Below are 22475 nucleotides of genomic sequence, written 5' to 3'. Positions count from 1 at the left end.
CACGCCAAGAAAGAAAAAAAAAATATTAAAACTCACATCCATATGCTAAAAAGCTGCTATGCGGGTGCCCATCTCTTCCTGTGGGCGGCTTGATTTGTGGATCTCCCGCGAGGGTTCCGCAAATCAAACCCACCCCTGTGAGCCAGGCCTAAGTCAAACTGTTGTTTTTGTTGCATTTCCGTAACGTGTCAACGCACCCTTAATCTGTGTCTGTGCAGGAGATTCGGACTTTTGTAACAAAATGTTAAAAAATTAATTGCCACTGAATTTAGGACAAAAAGGACTGGTTGGCAAAAAGGTAGGAATTCACTTTTCGAGTGTCCTTACATGAGACACGTCATGTTGCATTTCTACAGTGTATTTCATAATAATATCTATAATATTATTCAAGCATCTCATGTAAAGAGACTAGACAAGTACTTGACCTGCCATTGTACCGATAAGCATTGCCTTTGTTTGCCGTGACTTGACACTACCTTTTGACAATGCAGATGTGAGTCTCTGACCAAAGCTAAGCCCTGCCCTAGAGGAGCAGATCAAAGTGTGGGACAGTCATATAAATCACATATAAGGACTAGAGATGAGGGAGCATACTCACTAAGGCAAACTACTCGAGCGAGTAGTGCCTTATTCGAGTACCTGCCCGCTCGTCTCTAAAGATGCAGGGAGCGGCGGGGGAGAGCGGGGAGGAACGGAGGGGAGATCTCTCTCTTCCTCTCCCCCCCCCCCCGCTCCCCCCTGCTCACCGCCGCAACTCACCTCTCACCCGCGCTGGCAGCCGAATCTTTAGAGACGAGCGGGCAGGTACTCGAATAAGGCACTACTCGCTCGAGTAGTTTGCCTTAGAGAGTATGCTCGCTCATCTCTAATAAGGACCCCTCAACTCTTATTGGTTGGAGATTGCCAAAAATAATAAAAAACTGTATTCCTTCAATGATGGCTTAGAGTTACCTCTGTAGAAGACACTGCAGCATTTCCAGTAATCTTGCTTGTAGTTCTGGAGGGTCAGTTTTCAGGGGGTCACCCTCATATGATAATTGCACGGAAAGCTCACTAAGTTCATGCAGAATACGCCTCAACTGGAAAAAAACCTCCACTGTCCTTGTCACCCTGAAATATCATTAGGGAGAGATTTACTAACACGGTTTTAACTTATTTTAGAATTTTACAAAATTCTAAAATAATTTGTAAAGAGGCACCAAGAAATGCACACATACTATATGGACAGTGGTATGCGGGGCAGATTTATTATAGACTGAAGTAGTTAGTGGTCAAGAAAATGGTTAAATAATAAAAATGAGATATCTATCACACTTATGCAAAGTGGAAGCTCAAAACTGTCACTCAAACTGCCGTTTGAGCGAATTTTGAGCGTTCATCTTGTCGTGTAAATGCACGCGATTATCGCTCAAATAATAATCGTTGTGTCTAAATGGGCCTATAGTCTCTCTGCCTTGGTCTGTGTATAAGTGTCGTGCTGTGAGAGGGGAGGGGGAGCAGCAGTGGGAAGCAGCTGGGTAATTCAGAGCATACATCATGGCTGACTTCACCCCGCATATACAGGAAGAAAAGGCACATTTACAGATAGCAATAGAGGAGAAAAACCCAGAATATGCAGGTTAGACAACATTTTGGCTGCCCTACAATAAATACACATTTCCAGCTGTCTAAATAGGGATTCTGCCTTTTTTTCCCAACAAAAGGCAAACTTTACTGAAACAACCATCTTACATAGAACTTCATGAATTTAACAATCTAGATAGACTTTCATAATCAACCACATCTACCAAAAATGGAGAAATGCAATACAAAAACCAATAAGAATTTTATTACTGAAACTGTATAAATATATCATGGTTTAAGCCAGTCAATACAGAGATCTTTCCCATCATCTATTTATACCCAGAACAAGGGGGCGCCCTCTACGTCTAGAGGAAAGAAGGTGTCTACACGGACATAGAAGGGGGTTCTTTACTGTAAGAGCATTGAGACTGTGGAACTCTCTGCCTGAGGGCGTGGTGATGCCAAATTCGATAAAAGGGTACAAGAGGGACCTGACATCTTTCTTGAGCGATACAATATTATAGGTTATATGCATTCATAACTTCAAAAGGGTCGGTGATTTGGGGATTATTCCGATTGCCAGATTGGAGTTATGAAGGAATTTTTTCCCTTAAATGGGGGAAATTGGCTTTTACTTCACTGTTTTTTTTGCCTTCCTCTGGATCAACATTGGGGGGGGGTAATAGGCTGAGCTGGATGGACATGTCTTTTTTCGGCCTTATATACTATGTTAATTTCACAAGCAATTTTCAAAGAATGACAAATGCCTTATAATATTTGTACTTGCCAACTTGCGAGCTTATTGAGACAGCAGTTTGTGCTAGCTCCAATGCATGACAATCTTTGCCTCTGAAGCCAGTCAGACAATTCTTGTTGCAGAAAATTAAGAAGGGTCTCGCACAGCCCGAGGAGTTCTTTTACCTGATCAAGTACATCCTTTCGTTAAGAAAAAAAAAAAAAAGTATTATAGCAACAAATATGAATTCATTTCAACCCAACATACAAAATTCTAATATTGTTAGGATCTGGCGAGGGGGAAATTGCTTTGGGAAGCTGCATACAATGAAACTTGGTTTACACACGATGGATTTGTTCCATACCTCTGAATGAGGCCTGCAGAAACATCCCTATTCAGATATATGAAACAGATTTTTAGTCTCTACCAAAATAAATCTACCACATGTGCAAATCCCCAAGTCAACTGTCTAAGGCCGGTCTCACACGACCAGTTTTGAATTGCAGAATCCGCGATAGTCACCCGCATGAACGATCCGCGGCATTCCGCACACATTCAGACAATAGAACATTTGCATGTGCGCTCACATGAAATTAAGTCGCAGCATTTTCTATTTTCATTCGGATTCCGCAGAGACGGCTTCCATTGAAGTCAATGAAAGCCATCTTACCAGTGGGCCCATCTACAATTGACATTTGCGGATAGGTCGAGGGTATCCGCTTCATTCCCCTGCGATGCCCTGCACATGAAAAACAGAATTTTGAAAAGAAAGAAAAAATCCGTACTGCGCAATGTCCGACGGCGGCTCAACACAGCCATCTGCAATACAGATATTTAAAGGTATGCGAAATCTGACTTGTCCATGTGAGACCGGCCTAACGGTGGCTCTACACATGACCACTGTGAGGCGCTTAAGGGCCCAGCAGCTATCCCAATGATTATTGCTTCTGTGCTTTCACACCAGAGTGATGATCGCTAATGGAATGGAGGCAGAGAACACTGGAGATCTCTTGCGGCAGCAAGTCTCCATGCCAGATTAAACTATCAGTCATTCGTAGTGGAATGACTAGTTGCAGAGTTTTTAGGAGAGCTAAAATCCAAACGAATCGGTAATTTATACTGCGAATATAATAAAAATAAAGAGCCGCGGCCGAGTGTTCTATGCGTTTCTAGACCTTTTAGATACAAACACCATTTCTAATGCCCTGCAGGAGTTGAAAAAGAAAGTTGCAGTCATGCACCCTGTTCTCACCCTGCGTTTTCTGTCCAGCTCATTCATGTGGGTCTGAAGCTCGAGTTTCTTCTTCTGGAGTCGTGGATCTGTAGGATGGGCAGTCACTATAAATGATAACACACAACTATTAAGACAGCAGATACTTAGATTTACATTACGAAACATAAAGAAGTTCCTATTTGGCACCGGGCTGGTCAGTTTCTCAATGGAAATATTTTGGCAGTAGAGGTAACACCAATTCACAGGGATGGAAGTATTCAGGCAATCAACGTTAAGGCAGCTCCGGATCGGCCTCTAAGCTGCTCATTAAGAAGTAGTCCAGTGCAGAGAAACAAAATATTCGCCCTCATTCAGCTACGCCTTAGCCTTAACCTTATAGCAAGATTTCTATTCCATTTCTTTATTTACAAGATCTGGAAAAAAAAATTCTGAAAACTCCTTACATTGCACAGTGTAAGCCTGATATCTGAAGTTCAAGATTTCCTGTTGTTCTTCCAAAAACTTAACTTCTTGATCAAGAGACTGAAAAATACAGAGGAAATCTGTTGTCAGGGTTAACAAAATAAAGGGCAGATCAGAGATAAAATGGACAAACAGTAAAATTGAGTTATTTTAGTTTTGACCTCTAAAAACAATGATTTTTTTTTTTTTTTACAATATCCGCAGACAATGTAATGCATATAGCCAGCTTTCGGACATTCTACAAATCCATAAAGTCTAAGGCCACTCTCCTACGGCCCGCTTTTTACAGCGATTAGCGAGGTGTTTCAAACCCAGTGCTAAAAGTGGTACAATGACCATTGATTTTAATGTTGCTTTGCAGACTGGCACTCGAATGTGGCGTTTTTAACATCACGATTTTAGAGCTTTTAAACGCACCTCATCATCCATCACAATGATGGGGTGGGTTACAAAACGCTGTCAAACGCAGTCGAAAACGATGTGCAAAATCTCAGACAGACACCATTAAAGTCACTACAGTCCATTTGGCACCGCACAGGGAAGATCCATTTCAGCCAGGGATTCCATTTTCCTGCTCCCATGATGGAACAAGAAAACCGAATCCATCATATATATCATGGCAGGAGTTTTCTATGCCTCGCTTGATACTATCTGTGCCGGAGCAAAGCAACCAATTTCTAAATTAATTGCATCTCTCGTCACCATGCGCCCAAGAAATCTATGCAACTTAGGGGCTGGTGTAAGTTACAGTAGATGGGCCGCAGGCCGCCCCGTCCCACTGAGCTCCACTCATTTAGAAAAAAATTCGGCAGAGCCAGTGTAGAAGCTTAAAAAACAATTCTGGCTCAGGCGGGTAATAAATATCCCTCAACGTTTACTGACAAACAGAAGGAATACGCAGATCCAAGCGCCAGTGTTGTGACCCCCAACATAATGGAATTTTAAAAAAAATGGAAAATCTCATCTAGTTTAGGGCGTCTTCCCCCGCATGTGACAGTTACGTGGCACACAGGAAGTACGCAATGACATGTACTGCACCGTGTATTGCCTGTGCAAAATATATGTTAGGCCCAGTGTCCACAGGGGGATTCGATTTGCAGAACACGCATGGGTCCGCAAATCAATCCGCCCATAGGGATGCATTGGAGTCTGGCAATGCATGCGGATGTCAATTTTTCCCCAGCGTGCAGGAGTAAGTCGCAGCATGCGATCCCGCAGGAAAGCAGGAGGTTAAAAAAAAAAAGGTGAAAAAAAAAACACTTCTCATGTGCTGGGCACGACGGCCAGTGTGCCTGGACACATCTGCCGTGCTAAAGAAAGAAGATCCAGCAGAGACAGAGGAGACCTGCGCTGGATCCGGAGAGATCAGAAAATGTCCCATGGCTGCGGGCACGCACGGATTTTATGTGGGATTCCGCACTCAGAATCAGCGTGTGCCGTGGACATTAGGCCTTACACATACAAACACTGATTTTCCTGCAAGTGCCCTCAAATCTGCCCAGATTTCTTTCAGGAACCCTATCTTGTCTCCTTAGAGAGAGCACCTAGAAGGTCAGTGAGGAGACTTTTAGGGCCATCTATGCTCTTCTGGGTAATATGCAAATAGGGGAGATGGAACAACACCTCTGCAGCGCCATCTATTGGAAGGCAGCTTCCTGCCAGTCAATGTTAAACTTTTTGTACAAGCCTTGTAACAACGACTGTTGCATTTCTTTTCATTCACATGTGAATCGGGTGTTGAATATTCTATTGTACTAGGTTGTAGATTTTTGGTGCAGGATTTAGCAAAAATGAGCAAATCTGTTACATCTGAATAAGGACTAAAAAGAAAATTGGGAATATCCAACATCTTCTTACTGCAGCTTTCTCTTTTGCTTCATTCACACGCATCTCTACTTTGTACTGCTGCTCTGTCTCCATTGGTAGTTGCACTTGCTGTCCGCTCTGCGACTGAAGAGATAATTGAAAGTAAATAGAAGTAGCTCCTCATGTGATCCATCATTAGACATTTACATAATTACTATTAGACTCCAGATATTGTACTTTAACATAAAACGTGTTTGGTAAATTTAATTTTATGCCAAGCCAAAAGTAGTACTATATACGCTCTATACACTGTAAAGGTCGGGAGAGGCAGGTCTATATTTGGGAACGTACGTTTACTACAAAATGGAAATGATTCATGAAGACAAATACGTCGTTAAAGATTTGGAGTGATTGCTATCAGCTATGAGGCCCCGGTCAGATGGGCGTTTTTTTGCCGCGATTTGCGGATCGCATGACGGATGCGCATCCGCAAATCGCGTGACCGAGGCAGAAAAATCGCCGGAAAAATCTGCTCCTAGCCGCGTTTCCTTGAAACGGGCCAGATCGCAGGAGCGCTGTCCAGCCCATTGAATTCAATGCCTCTGATTGGTCACAGCCTTCACCAATCAGAGGCAGCTCTCACTCACACCCATTCATGAATGGGTGAGTGAGTGCTGCCTCTGATTGGCTCAGCGCAGGGACCAATCAGGGGCAGCTCTCAGCTACTGAATGGGTGTGAGTGAGAGCTGCCTCTGATTGGTGAGGGCTGTGACCAATCAGAGGCAGCCCATTCAGCAGGCGGGGATTTTAAATCCCCGGCTGCTGAATACTACCCAGAGCAGTTCAGGAGAACTGCCGGCGGGCTGCGGCTGAACTCCGGCTGTATGGACAAGGTGAGTATATTTTATTTTTAAACATTTTTGGATGCTTTTCAGGGAAGGACTTATATTTTTAAGCCCTTCCCGAAAATTCATCCTGCGCTCGCCCACAGCCCATTGCTTTCAATGGAGCCGGCTGTATTGGCAGCTCCATTGAATTCAATGGGCGAACATCATTCTTCTCTGCCACAGCCGTTACAGCTGTGGCAGAGGAGAATGATTTCTGTAGTATATGTTCTCAATGGGGTCGGCGCTGCTGCCGCCGGCCCCATTGAGCGCATATAATAGAACACAAGGAATCGCAGATCGCAGATAGGCGCGATCTGCAATTTCTTGTGTCCTATAATTTATCAGACAAGCGTATAAAAAGCGCCCATGTGTCCGATACAATTGCAAAGCAATGGTTCTAAAAGATCGCAGATCGCATGCACAAATCGCGCGAAAAAACGCCCGTCTGACCGAGGCCTAAGACTGAGACAACACTGCAACCCAACCTAGTTAGACTGAGCATCCAAACACACTTTTAAGTCCTTCATAACTTTTACTTATACATTAGTGTCGCTGTCTGAGCGCATATTTTTGGGGGACGAGTTGCATTTTATATTCAATTTTTTCTTAATATTTTTCTTGCTGATAGGTTGGCCAAAAAAATAAAACAAAAACACAATTCTGCTGTTGTTCATTTTTTTTCTGGCAATGTTCCCTGCGCAGAATAGATAATGCGTTACATTGATAGATCAGCGATACTAAATAGGTTTTCCGACTTTTTATTTTTTAGATTATAAATATGGGAAAAGAGGGTGGGGCGGGTTAAACTTTTACTACCTATTTTTTTCAAATAATTAATAAAAAAAAATTTTAAACTCATTTGTACACTTTTTTAAAATAAGACTTAGCTGTACCTCTTAGTTTTCAGCATTTTCAAAATGTTCATTTTGTGCCCAGAAAACCCCCATATTTTTCTATCATTTTTAAAAAAAAAGTACTTTGAGTATCAACCTTTTTAGTCCATTAATCTGTGATCCAGTCCAATATAGCTTCCATCAGGATACCTTGTATACTGCATCATGTTCACCACATCAGAGGAGGTACAGAAGAGACGGTCAGTGATTTTATAGTCCTGTTGTGTATTGGGTATGTTAACGGTGCCAGTTGGTAGGACGTAGGTACCGGTCTTTTCTCTTACAGGTGGACGTTTCAGTCTCTGATAAGAGGGCACTTCTGATGAGAAGATTCTTCACCTCTTACCGACACAGGTTGTACGTTTACGCCCTTGGCACATGGTACTTAACGCAACAGGACGCAAACTTAAATCCTTTGGATGTCGCGGGCTCAGAATTGAGAACGCGCCATCCCACAGTGGGATCGGCTGTGACTGACAGCTGGTCTCCTGCTGCAACAGCGATGATCAGTGAAAATACCCGATCCCTGCTGTCAAGCCCTTACATGCCCTGATCAATGTAGATTACGAGATGTAAAGGGTTCACAGAGGGAGCACACTTCTTCTGTGACAGTATCGGCCCTTTGCTAAGCAATCGCGGGAGGCCGATGGTTCAACATGTGATTGATCGCTATTGTAAGTGATAATGCTTTGCAGTACAGAAGAAAAAAAAATCACAAGGCCTAAGATCTGAGGAACGTGGAGGCCAAGGAATAGGTTCACTTCTTGAGAAATGAAGGCAGAGCTGTGACTGGTTGCCATGGGCAACAAGGACAGTTTTACTATTAGTTTTGCTAAAGTAAACTTTTTTTTTACTCTTCGTTTCCATTGGTATCACATTTATGTATCAGAGTGTCATTAAACGCGAGTCATGAGCGCTTCAGAACGGGAAGATCATTTGTATTCATCGTTAGAATCACACACTAGATTAAGAACATTTTTGAGATCAAGTAATTTTTACCTTAGTTTCCCTCAACTACTTACAATGTACATTTTTTATTATTAGGTTTATTCTAAAAATAAGAAAAACAAAATATCAAAAAAAACTTTTCCCGTATTTATAATTTTAAAAAACTTGTCCTATCTTTGTTAGACGTGCTAAATTTGCGCACCTAACATTCGTTCATGTGAACCTTTTTATAGAAAAGCCACAGCCACAGCGCTGTTCAGAACGAGCTCTATGAGGGATTCTGCGTAATACGTTTTCCTTCTTAACAAGTTTTTTTTGCTTGGTCCCCTGAAAACCGTCTTAAGTGGGAATCACTGTAGTACAACCCCCCCCCCCCCCCCCCCCCCAAAAAAAGAAAAAAAAAAAAAATCACACAAAATAAATTTTGTATTGTCCTAATTAGAGATGAGCGAGCGTACTCGGAAAAGCACTACTCGCTCGAGTAATTTGCTTTATCCGAGTATCGCTGTGCTCGTCCCTGAAGATTCGGGTGCCGCTGCGGCTGACAGGTGAGTCACAGCGGGGAGCAGGGGAGAGCGGGCGGGAGAGAGGGAGAGAGAGATCTGCCCTCCGTTCCTCCCCGCTCTCCCCTGCAGCTCCCCGCTCCGTGCCGGCACCCGAATCTTCAGGGACGAGCACAGCGATACTCGGATAAAGCAAATTACTCGAGCGAGTAGTGCTTTTCCGAGTACGCTCGCTCATCTCTAGTCCTAATCATAGTGACCCATGGAATAAAGTTATCTGGCCATTTTTGCTGAGAGGATGGGATTGGACTCTATTTTCATTTCACTATACTAACATTTTTCAGTATATAATGCGGTAAATAAAATAGTACCATTGAAAAATACAACTCGTCCCACAAAAAAACACCAAACCTTTAGACAACTATGCCATTATAAAAATAAATGAGTGAGAAGGAGAAGAAACCAAAAACTTTTTTTTTTTTAAAGGTCTGTGTCCTTAAGGGGTTAAAAAAACATACCTGTGTTTCTAGGGATTCTAAAAGAATTTGCTTCTCCTTTTGCAGAAGGTCAAGGATCATTTCCGCTAAGAGCTGTGGATTTTCCTGGTACTCATGCTGCAATTAGTAAGTAGTCAAGTTACCAATCACATTGGACTCAATAAAACAGAAGAGCGACGTTATCATGTTCTGAGCCAGTTCATTGTATAGTGAAAAGCCATTCAATCTTCTCATATACTTTTTGTATTAATTCTTCTATCTTGCTGCGAGCTCTCGCATCGCAGCATCCATTGTTCTCAATGAGGCCGGTGGCGGCATTGTGCCACATTCTAGGTGCACATGATGCGATTTGAATGTCTCCCATTGAAAACAATGGGAGAAACTCCACTGTCAGCCACAGCTGAGGTTCCCTTCATCCCCGAAGTGATGCAGGGCTGCTTGGACATGAAAACGCCTCCATCCTCGGGGGAATTCACATGGTGGGAGTGCAATATGGGTCAGGATTCATATCTCCATATCTTGCTTGCCCGTGTGAAACTAGCCTTGCAGCATAAGCTCTTCACTCCTCCTTCCTCTGGCTCTGTCACTTAGAGGAAAGAGAACGCTAGAGCCGAGGGGCGGAGTAGCGAGGTTATGCTGCACGCGCTGCCGGGTCCTATCAGGCCCGCTACGGGGGACGCCATTACTCCTGAGGGCCCCCTACGGGGGACGCTATTACTCCTGATGGCCTGCTACGGGGGGACGCCATTACTCCTGAGGGCCCGCTACGGGGGGACGCCATTACTCCTGAGGGCCCGCTACGGGGGGACGCCATTACTCCTGAGGGGCCGCTACGGGGGGGGCGCCATTACTCCTGAGGGGCCGCTACGGGGGGGCGCCATTACTCCTGAGGGGCCGCTACGGGGGGACGCCATTACTCCTGAGGGGCCGCTACGGGGGGGCGCCATTACTCCTGAGGGGCCGCTACGGGGGGACGCCATTACTCCTGAGGGGCCGCTACGGGGGGACGCCATTACTCCTGAGGGGCCGCTACGGGGGACACCATTACTCCTGAGGGGCCGCTACGGGGGGATGCCATTACTCCTGAGGGGCCACTACGGGGGACGCCATTACTCCTGAGGGGCCGCTACGGGGGACTCCATTACTACTGGGGCCGCGTGTCATTTTAAGTGCAATGTGAACGCCTTAAAAAATAAAATATCTTTGAAAAAAATAACAGTACAACAAAAACAATAACTATATAAATTTTGTATCGTAGTAATCGTACTGACCCATAGAATAAAGTTATGTCATTTTTATTGCTGTATGTACGCCATAGAAACAAGAAGCACCTAAAGATGGTAGAATTTCATTTTTTTTAAATATCGCTCCACGTAGTTTTTTTAGTACATTATATGGTACATTGAATAGTACTATTGAAACATACAACTCGTCACGCAAAAAACAAGCCCTCATGCAGCCAGAAAAGAAGAGTTATGATTTTTTAAAAGGTGTGGGGCGGGGGGGGGGGGGGGAACAAAAATGGGGGGGGGGGGGAAGGGGGGCTGTGTCCTTAACCCCTTCCCTCCATATGGCGTAAGAGTACGTCATCACTGCGGGGTACTTCCCGCGACTGGACTTACCCTCACGTCATAGGGATAGCACTATCCAGCGGCAGGAGACGGCTGTCACCGATAGCCGGCCTCCCGCTGCAACATTGGGGGGCATCGGAGATGCGCCCCCCCCCCCGCTGTTAACCCCTTTCCTGCCGCGATCTATGTAGATCGCAGCATGGTAAGGGTTCACAGAGGGAACGCGCCCACTCTGTGTGGTTATCAGGCTCTCGCGAGCCCGGCAGGTTGTCATGGTAACAGGACGCCACCTACAGGAGTCCTGTATTACCATTGCCTATGATCATTTATGCTCCATAATTAATGCTTTAAAAGAAAAAAAGTCTATGGCAGAATTGATGCATTTTCTCTCCCTGCGTTCATAAAAAAAAATTATAAAAGTTTTACGATATAATCTATGTACCCAAAAATGGCACCAATAAAAACTACAGTTCATCACGCAAAAAACAAGCCCTTATACGTCTGTGTCGACAGAAAAATTAAAAAAGTTATGGCTTTTTTAAAAATGGAGATGAAAATCCGCCAAAAATCGTTGCGACCTTAATGCCCAAAATAGGCCATGTCATTAAGGGGTTAAACTGCCCAATAATTGCCCAAGCCGGCGAAGATTTTTATGCTGGCTGAAGCAAAAAAACGTGACAGCACTCGATGAATGGCTGTGATTGGTTCATCGAGTGCTGGCTAGGATTGTCTTTTTTTCTATTTTCATATGTATAAATAAAGTTTGATACTTTTTATTCAGCTCTATGTACCCCCTATTCAGTCACTTGCTATATTAGTTGTATTAAGCAATTTTTTTTATGCAAACAGCTGGAAGTTTGTAAATTTTGCAAGTAACCCCAATCTACAATGCGGGTTGAACAATTTGTACTGTAAGGCCCAATGTCCACAGGCGGATTTGATTTGCGATACCCGCGCGGGAGATCTGCAAATCAAGCCGCCCATAGGGATGCATTAGCGTGCGCAGGACAGTAAAAAGCATGTGGATGTGATTTTTTTTTTCCCGGCGTGCGGATCACACGCGGTGCAAGAAATCGCAGCTCCATTTTCCTGTGGATCCCGTACAGACGGCTTCCATTTAAGTCAATGGAAACCGTCTGATCGGTGGACCGCCCGCAGCTGTCATTGTGGACGGGCCAGGGATCAGCATGGGAATTTGAAAAAGGACTGCACATGTGCGTCGTCCAACGCGCCTGGACGCATCCGCCATGCTGAAGAAAGAAGATTCGGCCGCGATGGAGAAGACCTGCGCTGGATCCAGAGAGGTAAGCAAATGTCTTTTCCTCTCTATGTCCGTGGGCATGCACAGATACAGCTGCGGGATTCAGCAGTGGAATCCGTGCGTATCAGTGGACATTGGACCTAACTGTATATAAAACATGGATGGACACAAGTAGCGCTCCATTTACCCAGCGGGGGGCAGTGCAACTGAAATGAGTAGACAGCAGCAACTTCCCCTCAGCTACACGCCAGCGGTGTTAGGCCCCAGACCCATAATAACTGACTGATCACTGCAACGGCACTGGATGAAAGGAGATGCCTGATGACACAACCCTTTAAACTCAGCAATATTCTGTAAAAGTGAATGGTAAGAATGTTATCTCGCACCTTTTGGGCATTTTCTACACACATCTTCATTATGCTATTGCTGTTAGATATGAAAAGAAATAACATAAATTCTATGAAGTTCTGCTTATAAGTTTGTAGTGGTACTAATATTTTTACGGCAACCCCAGAACAAAACCAAAATAGGGAAAAAAGTCAACTACCTGTATTTTCAACTTGAAATTGCGTATGGTAAATGCCTGTACGACCTCGTGAGCCTCCGTAAAGCGGCTGTACTGGGTGTCTAGATGTTCAAAGAGATTCTGGAACAGAACGCAGGCCAACGAGTGATCCCTGGCTGCCAGCTTCCTGTGAGATGGAGGACAAAGAATGGACAAGGTAAGTACCCACTGCCATAAATCTAATGCCCACTATGTAGTCGTATAGCTGTGTGATAGGCAGCAACACGATAGATCAGAGCATACATGGGCGGAGATGGAAAAACTGTGCTCAATAAGAGGTCATGGGAAAAAACATAAGTGATCAAAAGCAACACATATGCATAAAAAGTTTTGGTCTCTTGTTAGAGCACACTTCTTGGTAGGTGGGGTCCCATATTTACGCAGCCACTAGATGGCCTCGGTCAGACAGGGCTCATTGCTGGACAGAAGAAGCAGGGGTGCTATATCTTTGTATCTCTCCCACTTTCCTATGTCAGTAAAACTTAACAGGAATTTCACTACTGGATTCATATAGGAGACATAGAAGAATGTAGGGATAAACATATGCCACAGCGGTGTAGGTAATGGGGATGTGACAGTGCTACAAATGCATGTATGTGAAGCCTATGCTTTCCTACAGGTTCCTTCACATTAGCGATGCTTTCACTGATGGAAGAGAGAAAAAAAAATCGCGGCTTGCTCTATATTTGAGCGATTAGCGATTTTTTTGTAGCCAATGTTTCCTTATGGAGCCTTCTTGTTTATCGCACGAACTAGCAATTTTTGTGCGATGTGATACATTTTTACATTCCCTAATCCTAAACTAAGCCCTAGCTGCACTCCCTCCTGCTGCTATCCCGAGTTCCGCCATGCATCTTGCAGTCTTCCTTCGGCCACAAGAGATCACTTACTGGTTGCGGACTTCATAAATCTCACCTCCAGGAAGCGATGGCTCTGATTGGCTGAGTAGCGCTGGATGAACCAATCAATGCAACGCCATATGAACCAATCAGAGCCTTCGCATTTGTTCCTCCAGCGCTGCATTGATTGGTTCATGCAGTTCTACTCAGCCAATCGGAGCAATTGTATTAGTTCATCCAATGCTGCATTGATTGGCTGAGTAGCACTGGATGAACCAATCAGAGCCATCACTTCCTGGAGGCAAAATTTATGAATCCAGCAACCAGGAAGTGATCAGTGGCCGTATGAAGACTGCAGGACGCATGGCAGAGCTTCAGACAGCAGCAGGACAACATGGACCGAGTCTGCTAAGTATTCCTTTTTTTTTTTTTAAGGGAATGCAGTTAGGGCTTCATTTAGTGGTAGGGCCTAACCTTTTTGTGATTTAATTGTGCAATCCATAGTAATCTCCCTGTATGCATTGCGGGCGGCGGCTGTTTCTTACAGCCAACACCCAGCAGCTACAGCTCCAATTAGCTGTGCAGCTGATCGGAACTATTAACCCTTTAAATGCCGCTGTCACTTCCAACAGCGGCATTTAAATCCCCCAAATGTGCACCCCACCTCCCTCGAAGAGATCGCAGGTGTCATGGCAGCCAAGGGCCTTCCAAAAGGCCCCAGGGCTTTTATGGTAGAATGCCTATCAAGCCATCAATGCAACTAAAGCATTCCAAGTTGTTGTCCCCTAGTGGGACCTAAAAAAAAAAAGTAAAAATAAGCGCAATAAAGTTTTACTAATTATTAAAAACAAAAAAAAAGTAATACAAGTTTAAAAAAACAAAAACTTTTTGCCATACATATAATAAAAGAAGCAAAATAAAAAAAAATTACATATTTGGAATCGTTGCGTATGTAAAAGTCCTATCTGTCAAAGTAGCGTAATATTTACCCCGCACGATGAACGTCATCGGAAAAAAATAAGGAAGGTCAAAAATGTGCTTTTTTGGACACTGTCTCCAAGGAAAAATGCAATAAAATACAATCAAAAAGTCGTATAGTCCAAAACAGTACCAATGCAAACTACAGGACATCCCGCAAAAAAATGACTCCTCGCACAACTATGTCGATGGCAAAATAAAAGTTATTGTGCTCAGAAGATGGCAGCAGAAAATATTTTTTAAAAATTACCGTAAATACCGGCATATAAGAGGACCTTTTAACCCCGCAGAATCTTTTCCTAAGTGGGGGATTGTCTTATAAGCCGAGTATAAGCTGTAGAAAAAAAAAACCAGTACTCACCTCCGGCGGCATTCTGTGGCGCTGCTGCAGGCTGTCGCTCCCTACTCCTTGCCTACAGAGCATTGCTTTCTGGAGGCGGGGCTTGAAATCCCCACCTCCAGAAAGCTAATGCTCCAATTGGCTAACTCAGGCGGCGTCAGCCAATCACAGCCATTCAATGACATCATTGAATGGCTGTGATTGGCTAAGGATTGTGGTGTGGAAGTAATAGCGTACACCCACAACTGCTCATTGGCATTAAATAAACAGTGGGGGGAAAAAATCATTGAATGACTGTGATTGGCTAAGGATTGTGGTGTGGGAGAAATAGCGTACACCCACAGCTGCTCATTGGCTGGGGCCGTGGCATACCCCCACCATATCCCTCAGTTCCAAGCGGCTTCCTTGCTGGCCTCCCTGCAACGTCCACGGCCATAAATCTGTTGCTGGCAGCCTCCCTGCAATGGGCAATGCCGTCCTTGTGCCACAGAAGGTGGCCCCAGTGTCTGCCAGCGCCTGCCAACCGGGAGCACAGAGCGCAGGGGGAACAGTAATGGAGCGCCGGCACCTGCAGTATATACTGACAGCAGGCGAGGAATGGCAGAAGGACAGAGGCCAGGACAGCGGCGGCCAACCATGAGGGAGTGCACATACATTACATGGGATGGCGCAGAGGGACACACTGACAGTGGGGCTGCCAGGGCACAGCCGACAGCAGCTCAGGAAGCACAGCCACAGGACCATGGAGCACGGCTAGCAGGTGAGGATTACAGGCAGGTGCAGGGCCACAGTAGCAGACTGACAGGGGAGATGCCAGCGGGAGAGACTCACAGCAGCGCAGTTAAGTGGGGTCGCCATGCCAGAGAGCAGGGAAGATGCCAAGGCCAAGCGCCCGCGGGGTGAGTAAAATGAGGAAGGAGAGGAGATCATAGCCAGCCATTCTCCTGCACAGCCAATCAAATTGGGGGCGCTGCTTGTGGGCATGCATCTTGTCTCCACGCATTCTTCCGGTGGAGACAAGATACAACAATATCGCCTGAGCTTATGGAGAGTCGTTTTTGCACCTGACTTCTGCCCGTTTTACCTTCCCAGCATCCACCAGGATTCCTACATTTGGTTCGTGGGCCTTTTTGCTAAAATCAAGTGAATTATCCTTTCCTGACATTGGAGTGTTGTGCCACAGATAATGGACATGCACTGCGATTTTTAGACCTGTGCAATATGTTGGCACTAAATAAATAGTGGGGGGGGGGGGGGGAAGTATATGTGGTACAAAATGTTTACACATCCATTAATCATTGTTCTCACCAGTCCTGTGATTCAATCCATGGAGCAAGGAACTGCCGCACCTCCACTGGGAGAAGGTCTTGGTTGTAGAGCGCATGGACGTGCTCTTGGAATACATCAGGCAGTCTCAAGATCGCTTCCCACTGGCTCATGTCAGCAGTCGACACTAGGAGGGTGGAGAACGAAAGCTGTGTTTCCCCGAAAATAAGACAGTGTCTTATATTAATTTTTGTTCAAAAAAGTTTAACTTTTTTACATGTATAGCTGCCTGCACACTATTTAAATTGACTTTTTTAATTAACTGTTAGCAGGGCTTAATTTTGGAGTAGGGCTTATATTTCAAGCATCCTCAAAAAGCCTGAAAAATCATTTTGCATCCTCAAAAATTCTGGAAAATCATGCTATGTCTTATTTTCAGGGAAACAGGGTAGCTAACAAAATACATTATACTTGTAATTAATGTAACAAAATAAGGCGTCTGCAGAGCGAGAGGTCAAAGGGCAAGTCGTAACCTAGTTATCAAGACATAGATATATATATAAGAAGCAACATTGTATCGGTGCGCATCATCCCTACTGCTGTGAACAGATATGTAGTGCCCAACGTTCCCTACGTTTAAAGACGCAGCTATTTTTGTTGTTTTTGCTTGTTTTGTTTCCCTACTTTAACCCCTTAATGACGGGACGTACAGTTACGTCCTGCAGCTTCGGGGTATGTATGGAGTGGGATCACGGGTCAATCCCACTGCATACAATGCGGGTGCCGGCTGTCTCTTACAGCCGAAACCAACCCACAGCAGCTGTGATAACCCGCGCTTCTCATCGAGGCCGTTAACCCTATTTGGTATCGCTGTGAGCGCAAAAGTCTGACCCATCAAAGAAATGCATTATTTACCCCGCACAGTGAATGTCGTCACAACAAAAAACAAAAATTGCGCTTTTTTGGTCATCCCGTCTCCAAGAAAAAAAAAATGTATTAAAAAGAGATCAAAACTGTACTCCAATAGAAACTAAGGACGTCCCACAAAAAAATGAGCCCGCGCACAACTATGTCGATAAAAAAAATAAAAACGTTACGGCGGTCAGAAGATGGCGGCCAAAAATAATTTAAAAAAATAAAATATTGCTGAAACAATATAAAAGTAGTACCACAAAAAAAAAAACATAATAATATAAATTTGGTATTGTAGTAATCGTACCGACCCGGAGAATAAAGCTATCAGGTCATTTTTGTTGCAATTTGTGCGCCGTAGAAACAAGACGCACCGAACAATGGCGGAATTTCATTTTTTTCCCACATTTTTAAAAGTTTTTCTGCCCATTAAAAAGCACCACTGAAAAACACAACTTGTTCTGCAAAAAACAAGCCCTCATACAGCGAGGGATAAATAAAAGGGTTAACTTAAGATGTTTAAGAAGGTGCAGGGAATACCGAAAATGGGGGAAAAAGAAGGCCGAGTCCTTAAGGGGTTAAACCTCATAACGTAATTCTGTCCTTGACAATCATATGGCAGTTTGTTTTGTTGCAGGATGAGTTGGATTTTTCAATGTACCGATTAACCCCTTGAGTGGCGGGTTTCCTACCACCCTGTCAGACCCACCAGGGCAGGTTTTTTAAAATGGTCCAATCATTGAATTTCAACTAATTTTGCAGTTGCGTCTCAAGAGCCATAACTTTTTCATTTTTCCATTGACATGGCCATATGAGGGCTTGTTTTTTGCGGGACAAGTTGTGATTTTTTAAACAGGGGGGAGGAAAAAAAGAAATGGGGAAAAAAGAAAAAAAGGGGCCATGTCATTAAGGGGTTAAATAATGTATTAACTTCCTTCTCTGGGTCATTACGACGCATTGATACCACATGTGTGATTGTATTTTTGATTTTTTACAAAGTAAGGGAGACAAGTGTTTTTATTATTTTTTTACTTTTTTTTTTTTTTTTTGTCCCTTTAGGGGACTTCCACAGGGACCCATCAGGACCCCCTGATCACATTCTGGGGGTCCGATGGTGACAGCCCTTTACATGCTGCTGTGACAGCCCTTTACATGCTGCAGTCACATAGACTGCAGCATGTAAAGGGTTAACACAGCAGAGATCGGAGGTTTTCTCTGTTCTCTGCTGTAAGAGCTGGTACCTAGCTGTCCTCTGACAGCTAACAACCAGCTCTCCCTACAACAGAGACCATCGGCTTGCTTCTGACAAGCCGATGGTCTCTATGGCAACCTGTAAACAAAGCAGGAGATTGCCGGCATATCGGCAATATCTTCTGCTGGTTTTTCAAAGCCCTTGCTTTGTTCTCTGTGGGTCTGTGCAGGCAGAGCACAATGTCACAGCTTGTGGCATTGTGCTCTGCAGCTCCCATAGTGATACATAGCCCGGAAATCTTCCGGGCTATGTTGCTATGAGCTGTGGAGCTCGTCCCGGAAAATTTCCGAGCGTGCCACTCAAGGGGTTAATGCACGGAAAAATGTTTACAATATCTAAGTGGGGCGAGACTGAAAAAAAAAAAAAAACGACAAATTGTGCCTTTTTGGGGAGTGTTTCTTACGGCGTACACACTGCGACAAAGATGGCACGGTAACTATTCAGTGGGTCTAATTACGGGGGTACCGAATGTACATTACCACAGAATTACAGCTCACATTCCGCAGCGTATGAACTCACCCGAAGGGCTCATTCACCCCGGCGTGTGCAGATTGTGGTCCGTGAAAACGTAGCGTATTCACAGAACACAACACTATATATCCCATGCATGACTTTTTTTGGGTTTTTTTGCGCACGTGAATATAGTGTTTTTGGTTTTTTTTTTATAAACATGGGGGAAAAAAGCAATAGGCCCCATTGATTTCCAGCGTAAGGCCCCTTCAAACGGGTGTATTTGCACCCGTATTTGCGCATACAAAATATGCGTGTAATACGCAGAGAACAGAGCCCTTTAATCACAGAGGGTTTATTCCCGTATTTCCTGCACATTTTGGTCATTCAGAAAAAAAACGGCAGAAAGCTCTATTTTCCTCTCCAATTGTGCATCAAAAGTCCCCATAGAAGTCAATGGGATGGGGTGAGGGGGAAGGGAGGGCGCAAATATGGGCGCTATGATGCGTAACCAGCTGCGTAATTCCACTGGAAAAAGAACAGTTCTGGAAACGTTAAACTAATTAAAATCGTTGCGTCTTTGCCTTCAACGCGCAATTGAATACGTTTTGCAGGCGCAAAAAGCACAGCAAAATTTGCCAATAATTGCACAAAGAAGCCTTGTGCAGTGCGCAAAAACGTTGCACTGAGGTGCGCGCAAATCACACAAGCTCATGTGAAAGGGCCTAAATATGCAGTGAATACACATGTATCATGAGGGCGAGCTAACTGACCGTAATGGCCTATAACAGGACAGGTTCCGTTTTTTTGGGGGGGTGTCACATTACCAAATATTGCGTGATAAATCCGTACATGAATTAACCCATTGGGTTCTATTTACTCCGTATAGATTCCCGGGCCCTGAGTGAGTCTGATGCTTGGGTTGGAGGTGCGACAAAAGTGTGGCGGCGGGAGGAACGTGCTGCTTCAAATATTTTTCAGAACCTCCTGATTTCCATTTGCAACAATTTGGCAAGTATGGCGCGTCCCAATTACATTATGAAGCGAATCCGTGCGCTCCACCGCGTTCATTTAAGGCGCATTTAGATAAACGGTTATTGTTCAAAAAAAATCATTCAAAACGAGCGAAAGTGAACAACAAGCGTTCAGTCTAAACAGGACCGAACGATAACTGTTCGCTTTTTGCTCGCCATTCGTTATACGCAGGCATAAGAGCCGTCGTTGGCTCGTTTGGATTAAACTGCGCTCCTTCAGTCCTTCGCATTCGCTGCGTAAGACGGAACGATTCCTTGTTGGAACGCACGAATGATGCATCTACCTGTTTAAATAGACTGCGCGGGAGCGGACAAGCTAGCGATGACGCCATTCGCTCGTTCAAGCGATTAATCGGCTTGTCTAAAAGGAGCGCTGGTGATCGCGATAATGCTGTTCACAAAAAAAAAAATAGAAAAAAAAAAAATCTATAAAAAAAAATTAATAAATAAAATAAAATCCCACGTGTTCTGGCGATGTTCTAGCGTCAGCGATGCATTTTCGTAATCTTGCATCGCTGCTGCCCCCGTTTTCTCGGACGTTAGACAATAGGACTTTCTAATTATTAAAACCGCATCGCACGTTCATGCGTTGCAAAAAAACCGGAGGCTCCATAGGGAAACATGGGCGATAAAAAAAAGCGAAATGCAGAAAAATAGCGCAGGCTGGGATTTTTAAATCTCGCAACATCACAGATGGGAAATCAGCGAAAAAGCATGCGTTTCCTAAGTCGGCGTCTGCTCGCACGATTTTCTGGCCAGTGTGAAGGCATAAGTGACAAGAGGAAGAGAAGCCACTTTGGCTGTCACTCCTGACACTTAGAGCTGCCCATGTTATATGACCTGCTGGGCATTCTGATGTGACCTCTCACACAAACATTATAGAAGGTAAAGTCGCACACAAACCTCACGGCACTTACTAACGAGCCCCTATTACAAGCCATTACCTGGACGCGGACAGCGCTCCTGCACCCGGTGAGACACGTGACCACAACAGACCCACACACACATCCAGCTGAGGTCCTCCCCACGTGTCACTACACCGGCCACCAGCTGCTATTGGTGGTTCCAAGCGTCAGTTATAGTAAACTCCGCCCCTCTAGGACATAACGGCTTGTGATTGGATGCTTGAGAAAAGGCCGACACAGTGCTAGGTTTTCTCTCTCGTTTCCCAGGTTTTACATCACGACGTGGGTGTGGCTTGTGTTCTGTCAGCTGAGCGCCGGTGACGTCACTGCGTGACGTGTATTGGTATTCAGTCTGAGAAAATGACGTTATTTCTATTTAGTTAAGGTTAGGTTGTATTCACAGCAGGAAACTGGCGCTGAAAACGCAGAAACTAGAACCCATTGGCTTCAATAGGTTAGTTCACATTTCTGTGAATACAAAATGCAGTGTGCTCTACACTTCTGCGCCAAAGATTCCCATAGTTCACTTGAATGGGTTTTGTTTTCACTTTTTATCGGCCGTTTTTACACAGCTGTTACACATCTATCTATCTATCTATCTATCTATCTATCTATCTATCTATCTATCTATCTATCTCATATCTATCTATCTATCTATCTATCTTTCTATCTATCTATCTATCTATCTATCTATCTATCTATCTATCTATCTCATATGTATCTATCTATCTCACATCTATCTATCTCATATCTATCTATCTCATATCTATCTATCTATCTATCTATCTATCTATCTATCTCATATCTATCTATCTATCTCATATCTATCTATCTATCTCATATCTATCTATCTATCTATCTATCCCATATCTATCTATCTTCTATCTATCTATCTCACATCTATCTATCTTTCACATATCTATCTATCTATCTATCTATCCCATATCTATCTATCTTCTATCTATCTATCTCACATCTATCTATCTCATATCTATCTATCCATCTATCTCTCATATATATCTATCTATCTCATATCTATCTATCTATCTCTCATATCTATCTATCTATCTATCTCATATCTATCTCATATCTATCTATCTCATATCTATCTATCTATCTCACATCTATCTATCTCATATCTATCTATCTATCTATCTCATATCTATCTATCTATCTATCTATCTATCTCATATCTATCTATCTATCTATCTATCTATCTATCTATCTATCTATCTATCTATCTATCTATCTATCTATCTATCTATCTATCTATATATCTATCTATCTATCTATCCATCTATCCATCTATCTCATATCTATCCATCTATCTCATATCTATCTATCTATCTATCTATCTATCTATCTATCTATCTATCTATCTATCTATCTATCTATCTCATATCTATCTATCCATCTATCTCAAATCTATCTATCTATCTATCTATCTCATATCTATCTATCTCATATCTATCTATCTATTTATCTATCTATCTCCTATCTATCTATCTATCTATCTATCCATCTATCCATCTATCTCATATCTATCCATCTATCCATCTATCTCATATCTATC

The 22475-nt window shown here is 43.8% G+C and overlaps 1 protein-coding gene across 1 annotated transcript in view; it reads right to left on the bottom strand.

Moving 5' to 3' along the window:
* Nucleotides 1-21026, bottom strand: part of STAT2 (signal transducer and activator of transcription 2) — a 49353-nt gene extending 28327 nt beyond the window's left edge. The window contains exons 1-9 of the mRNA XM_066584842.1: nt 20942-21026; nt 16392-16536; nt 12909-13053; nt 9551-9646; nt 5853-5945; nt 3977-4055; nt 3552-3637; nt 2351-2499; nt 952-1110 (exon numbers count right to left, since the gene is read on the bottom strand). Coding sequence (XP_066440939.1) covers nt 952-1110; nt 2351-2499; nt 3552-3637; nt 3977-4055; nt 5853-5945; nt 9551-9646; nt 12909-13053; nt 16392-16536; nt 20942-21005 — 1016 coding nt within the window. The 5' untranslated portion in view covers nt 21006-21026. The remainder of the gene's footprint in view (nt 1-951; nt 1111-2350; nt 2500-3551; nt 3638-3976; nt 4056-5852; nt 5946-9550; nt 9647-12908; nt 13054-16391; nt 16537-20941) is intronic.
* Between the last annotated feature and the right edge of the window lie 1449 nt (nt 21027-22475).

Source organism: Eleutherodactylus coqui, chromosome 1 (assembly GCF_035609145.1).
Source record: "Eleutherodactylus coqui strain aEleCoq1 chromosome 1, aEleCoq1.hap1, whole genome shotgun sequence".
Taxonomy (NCBI): domain Eukaryota; kingdom Metazoa; phylum Chordata; class Amphibia; order Anura; family Eleutherodactylidae; genus Eleutherodactylus; species Eleutherodactylus coqui.
The sequence above is the reverse complement of the archived record's forward strand: the minus strand, read 5'-3'. Positions and strand labels throughout refer to the sequence as shown.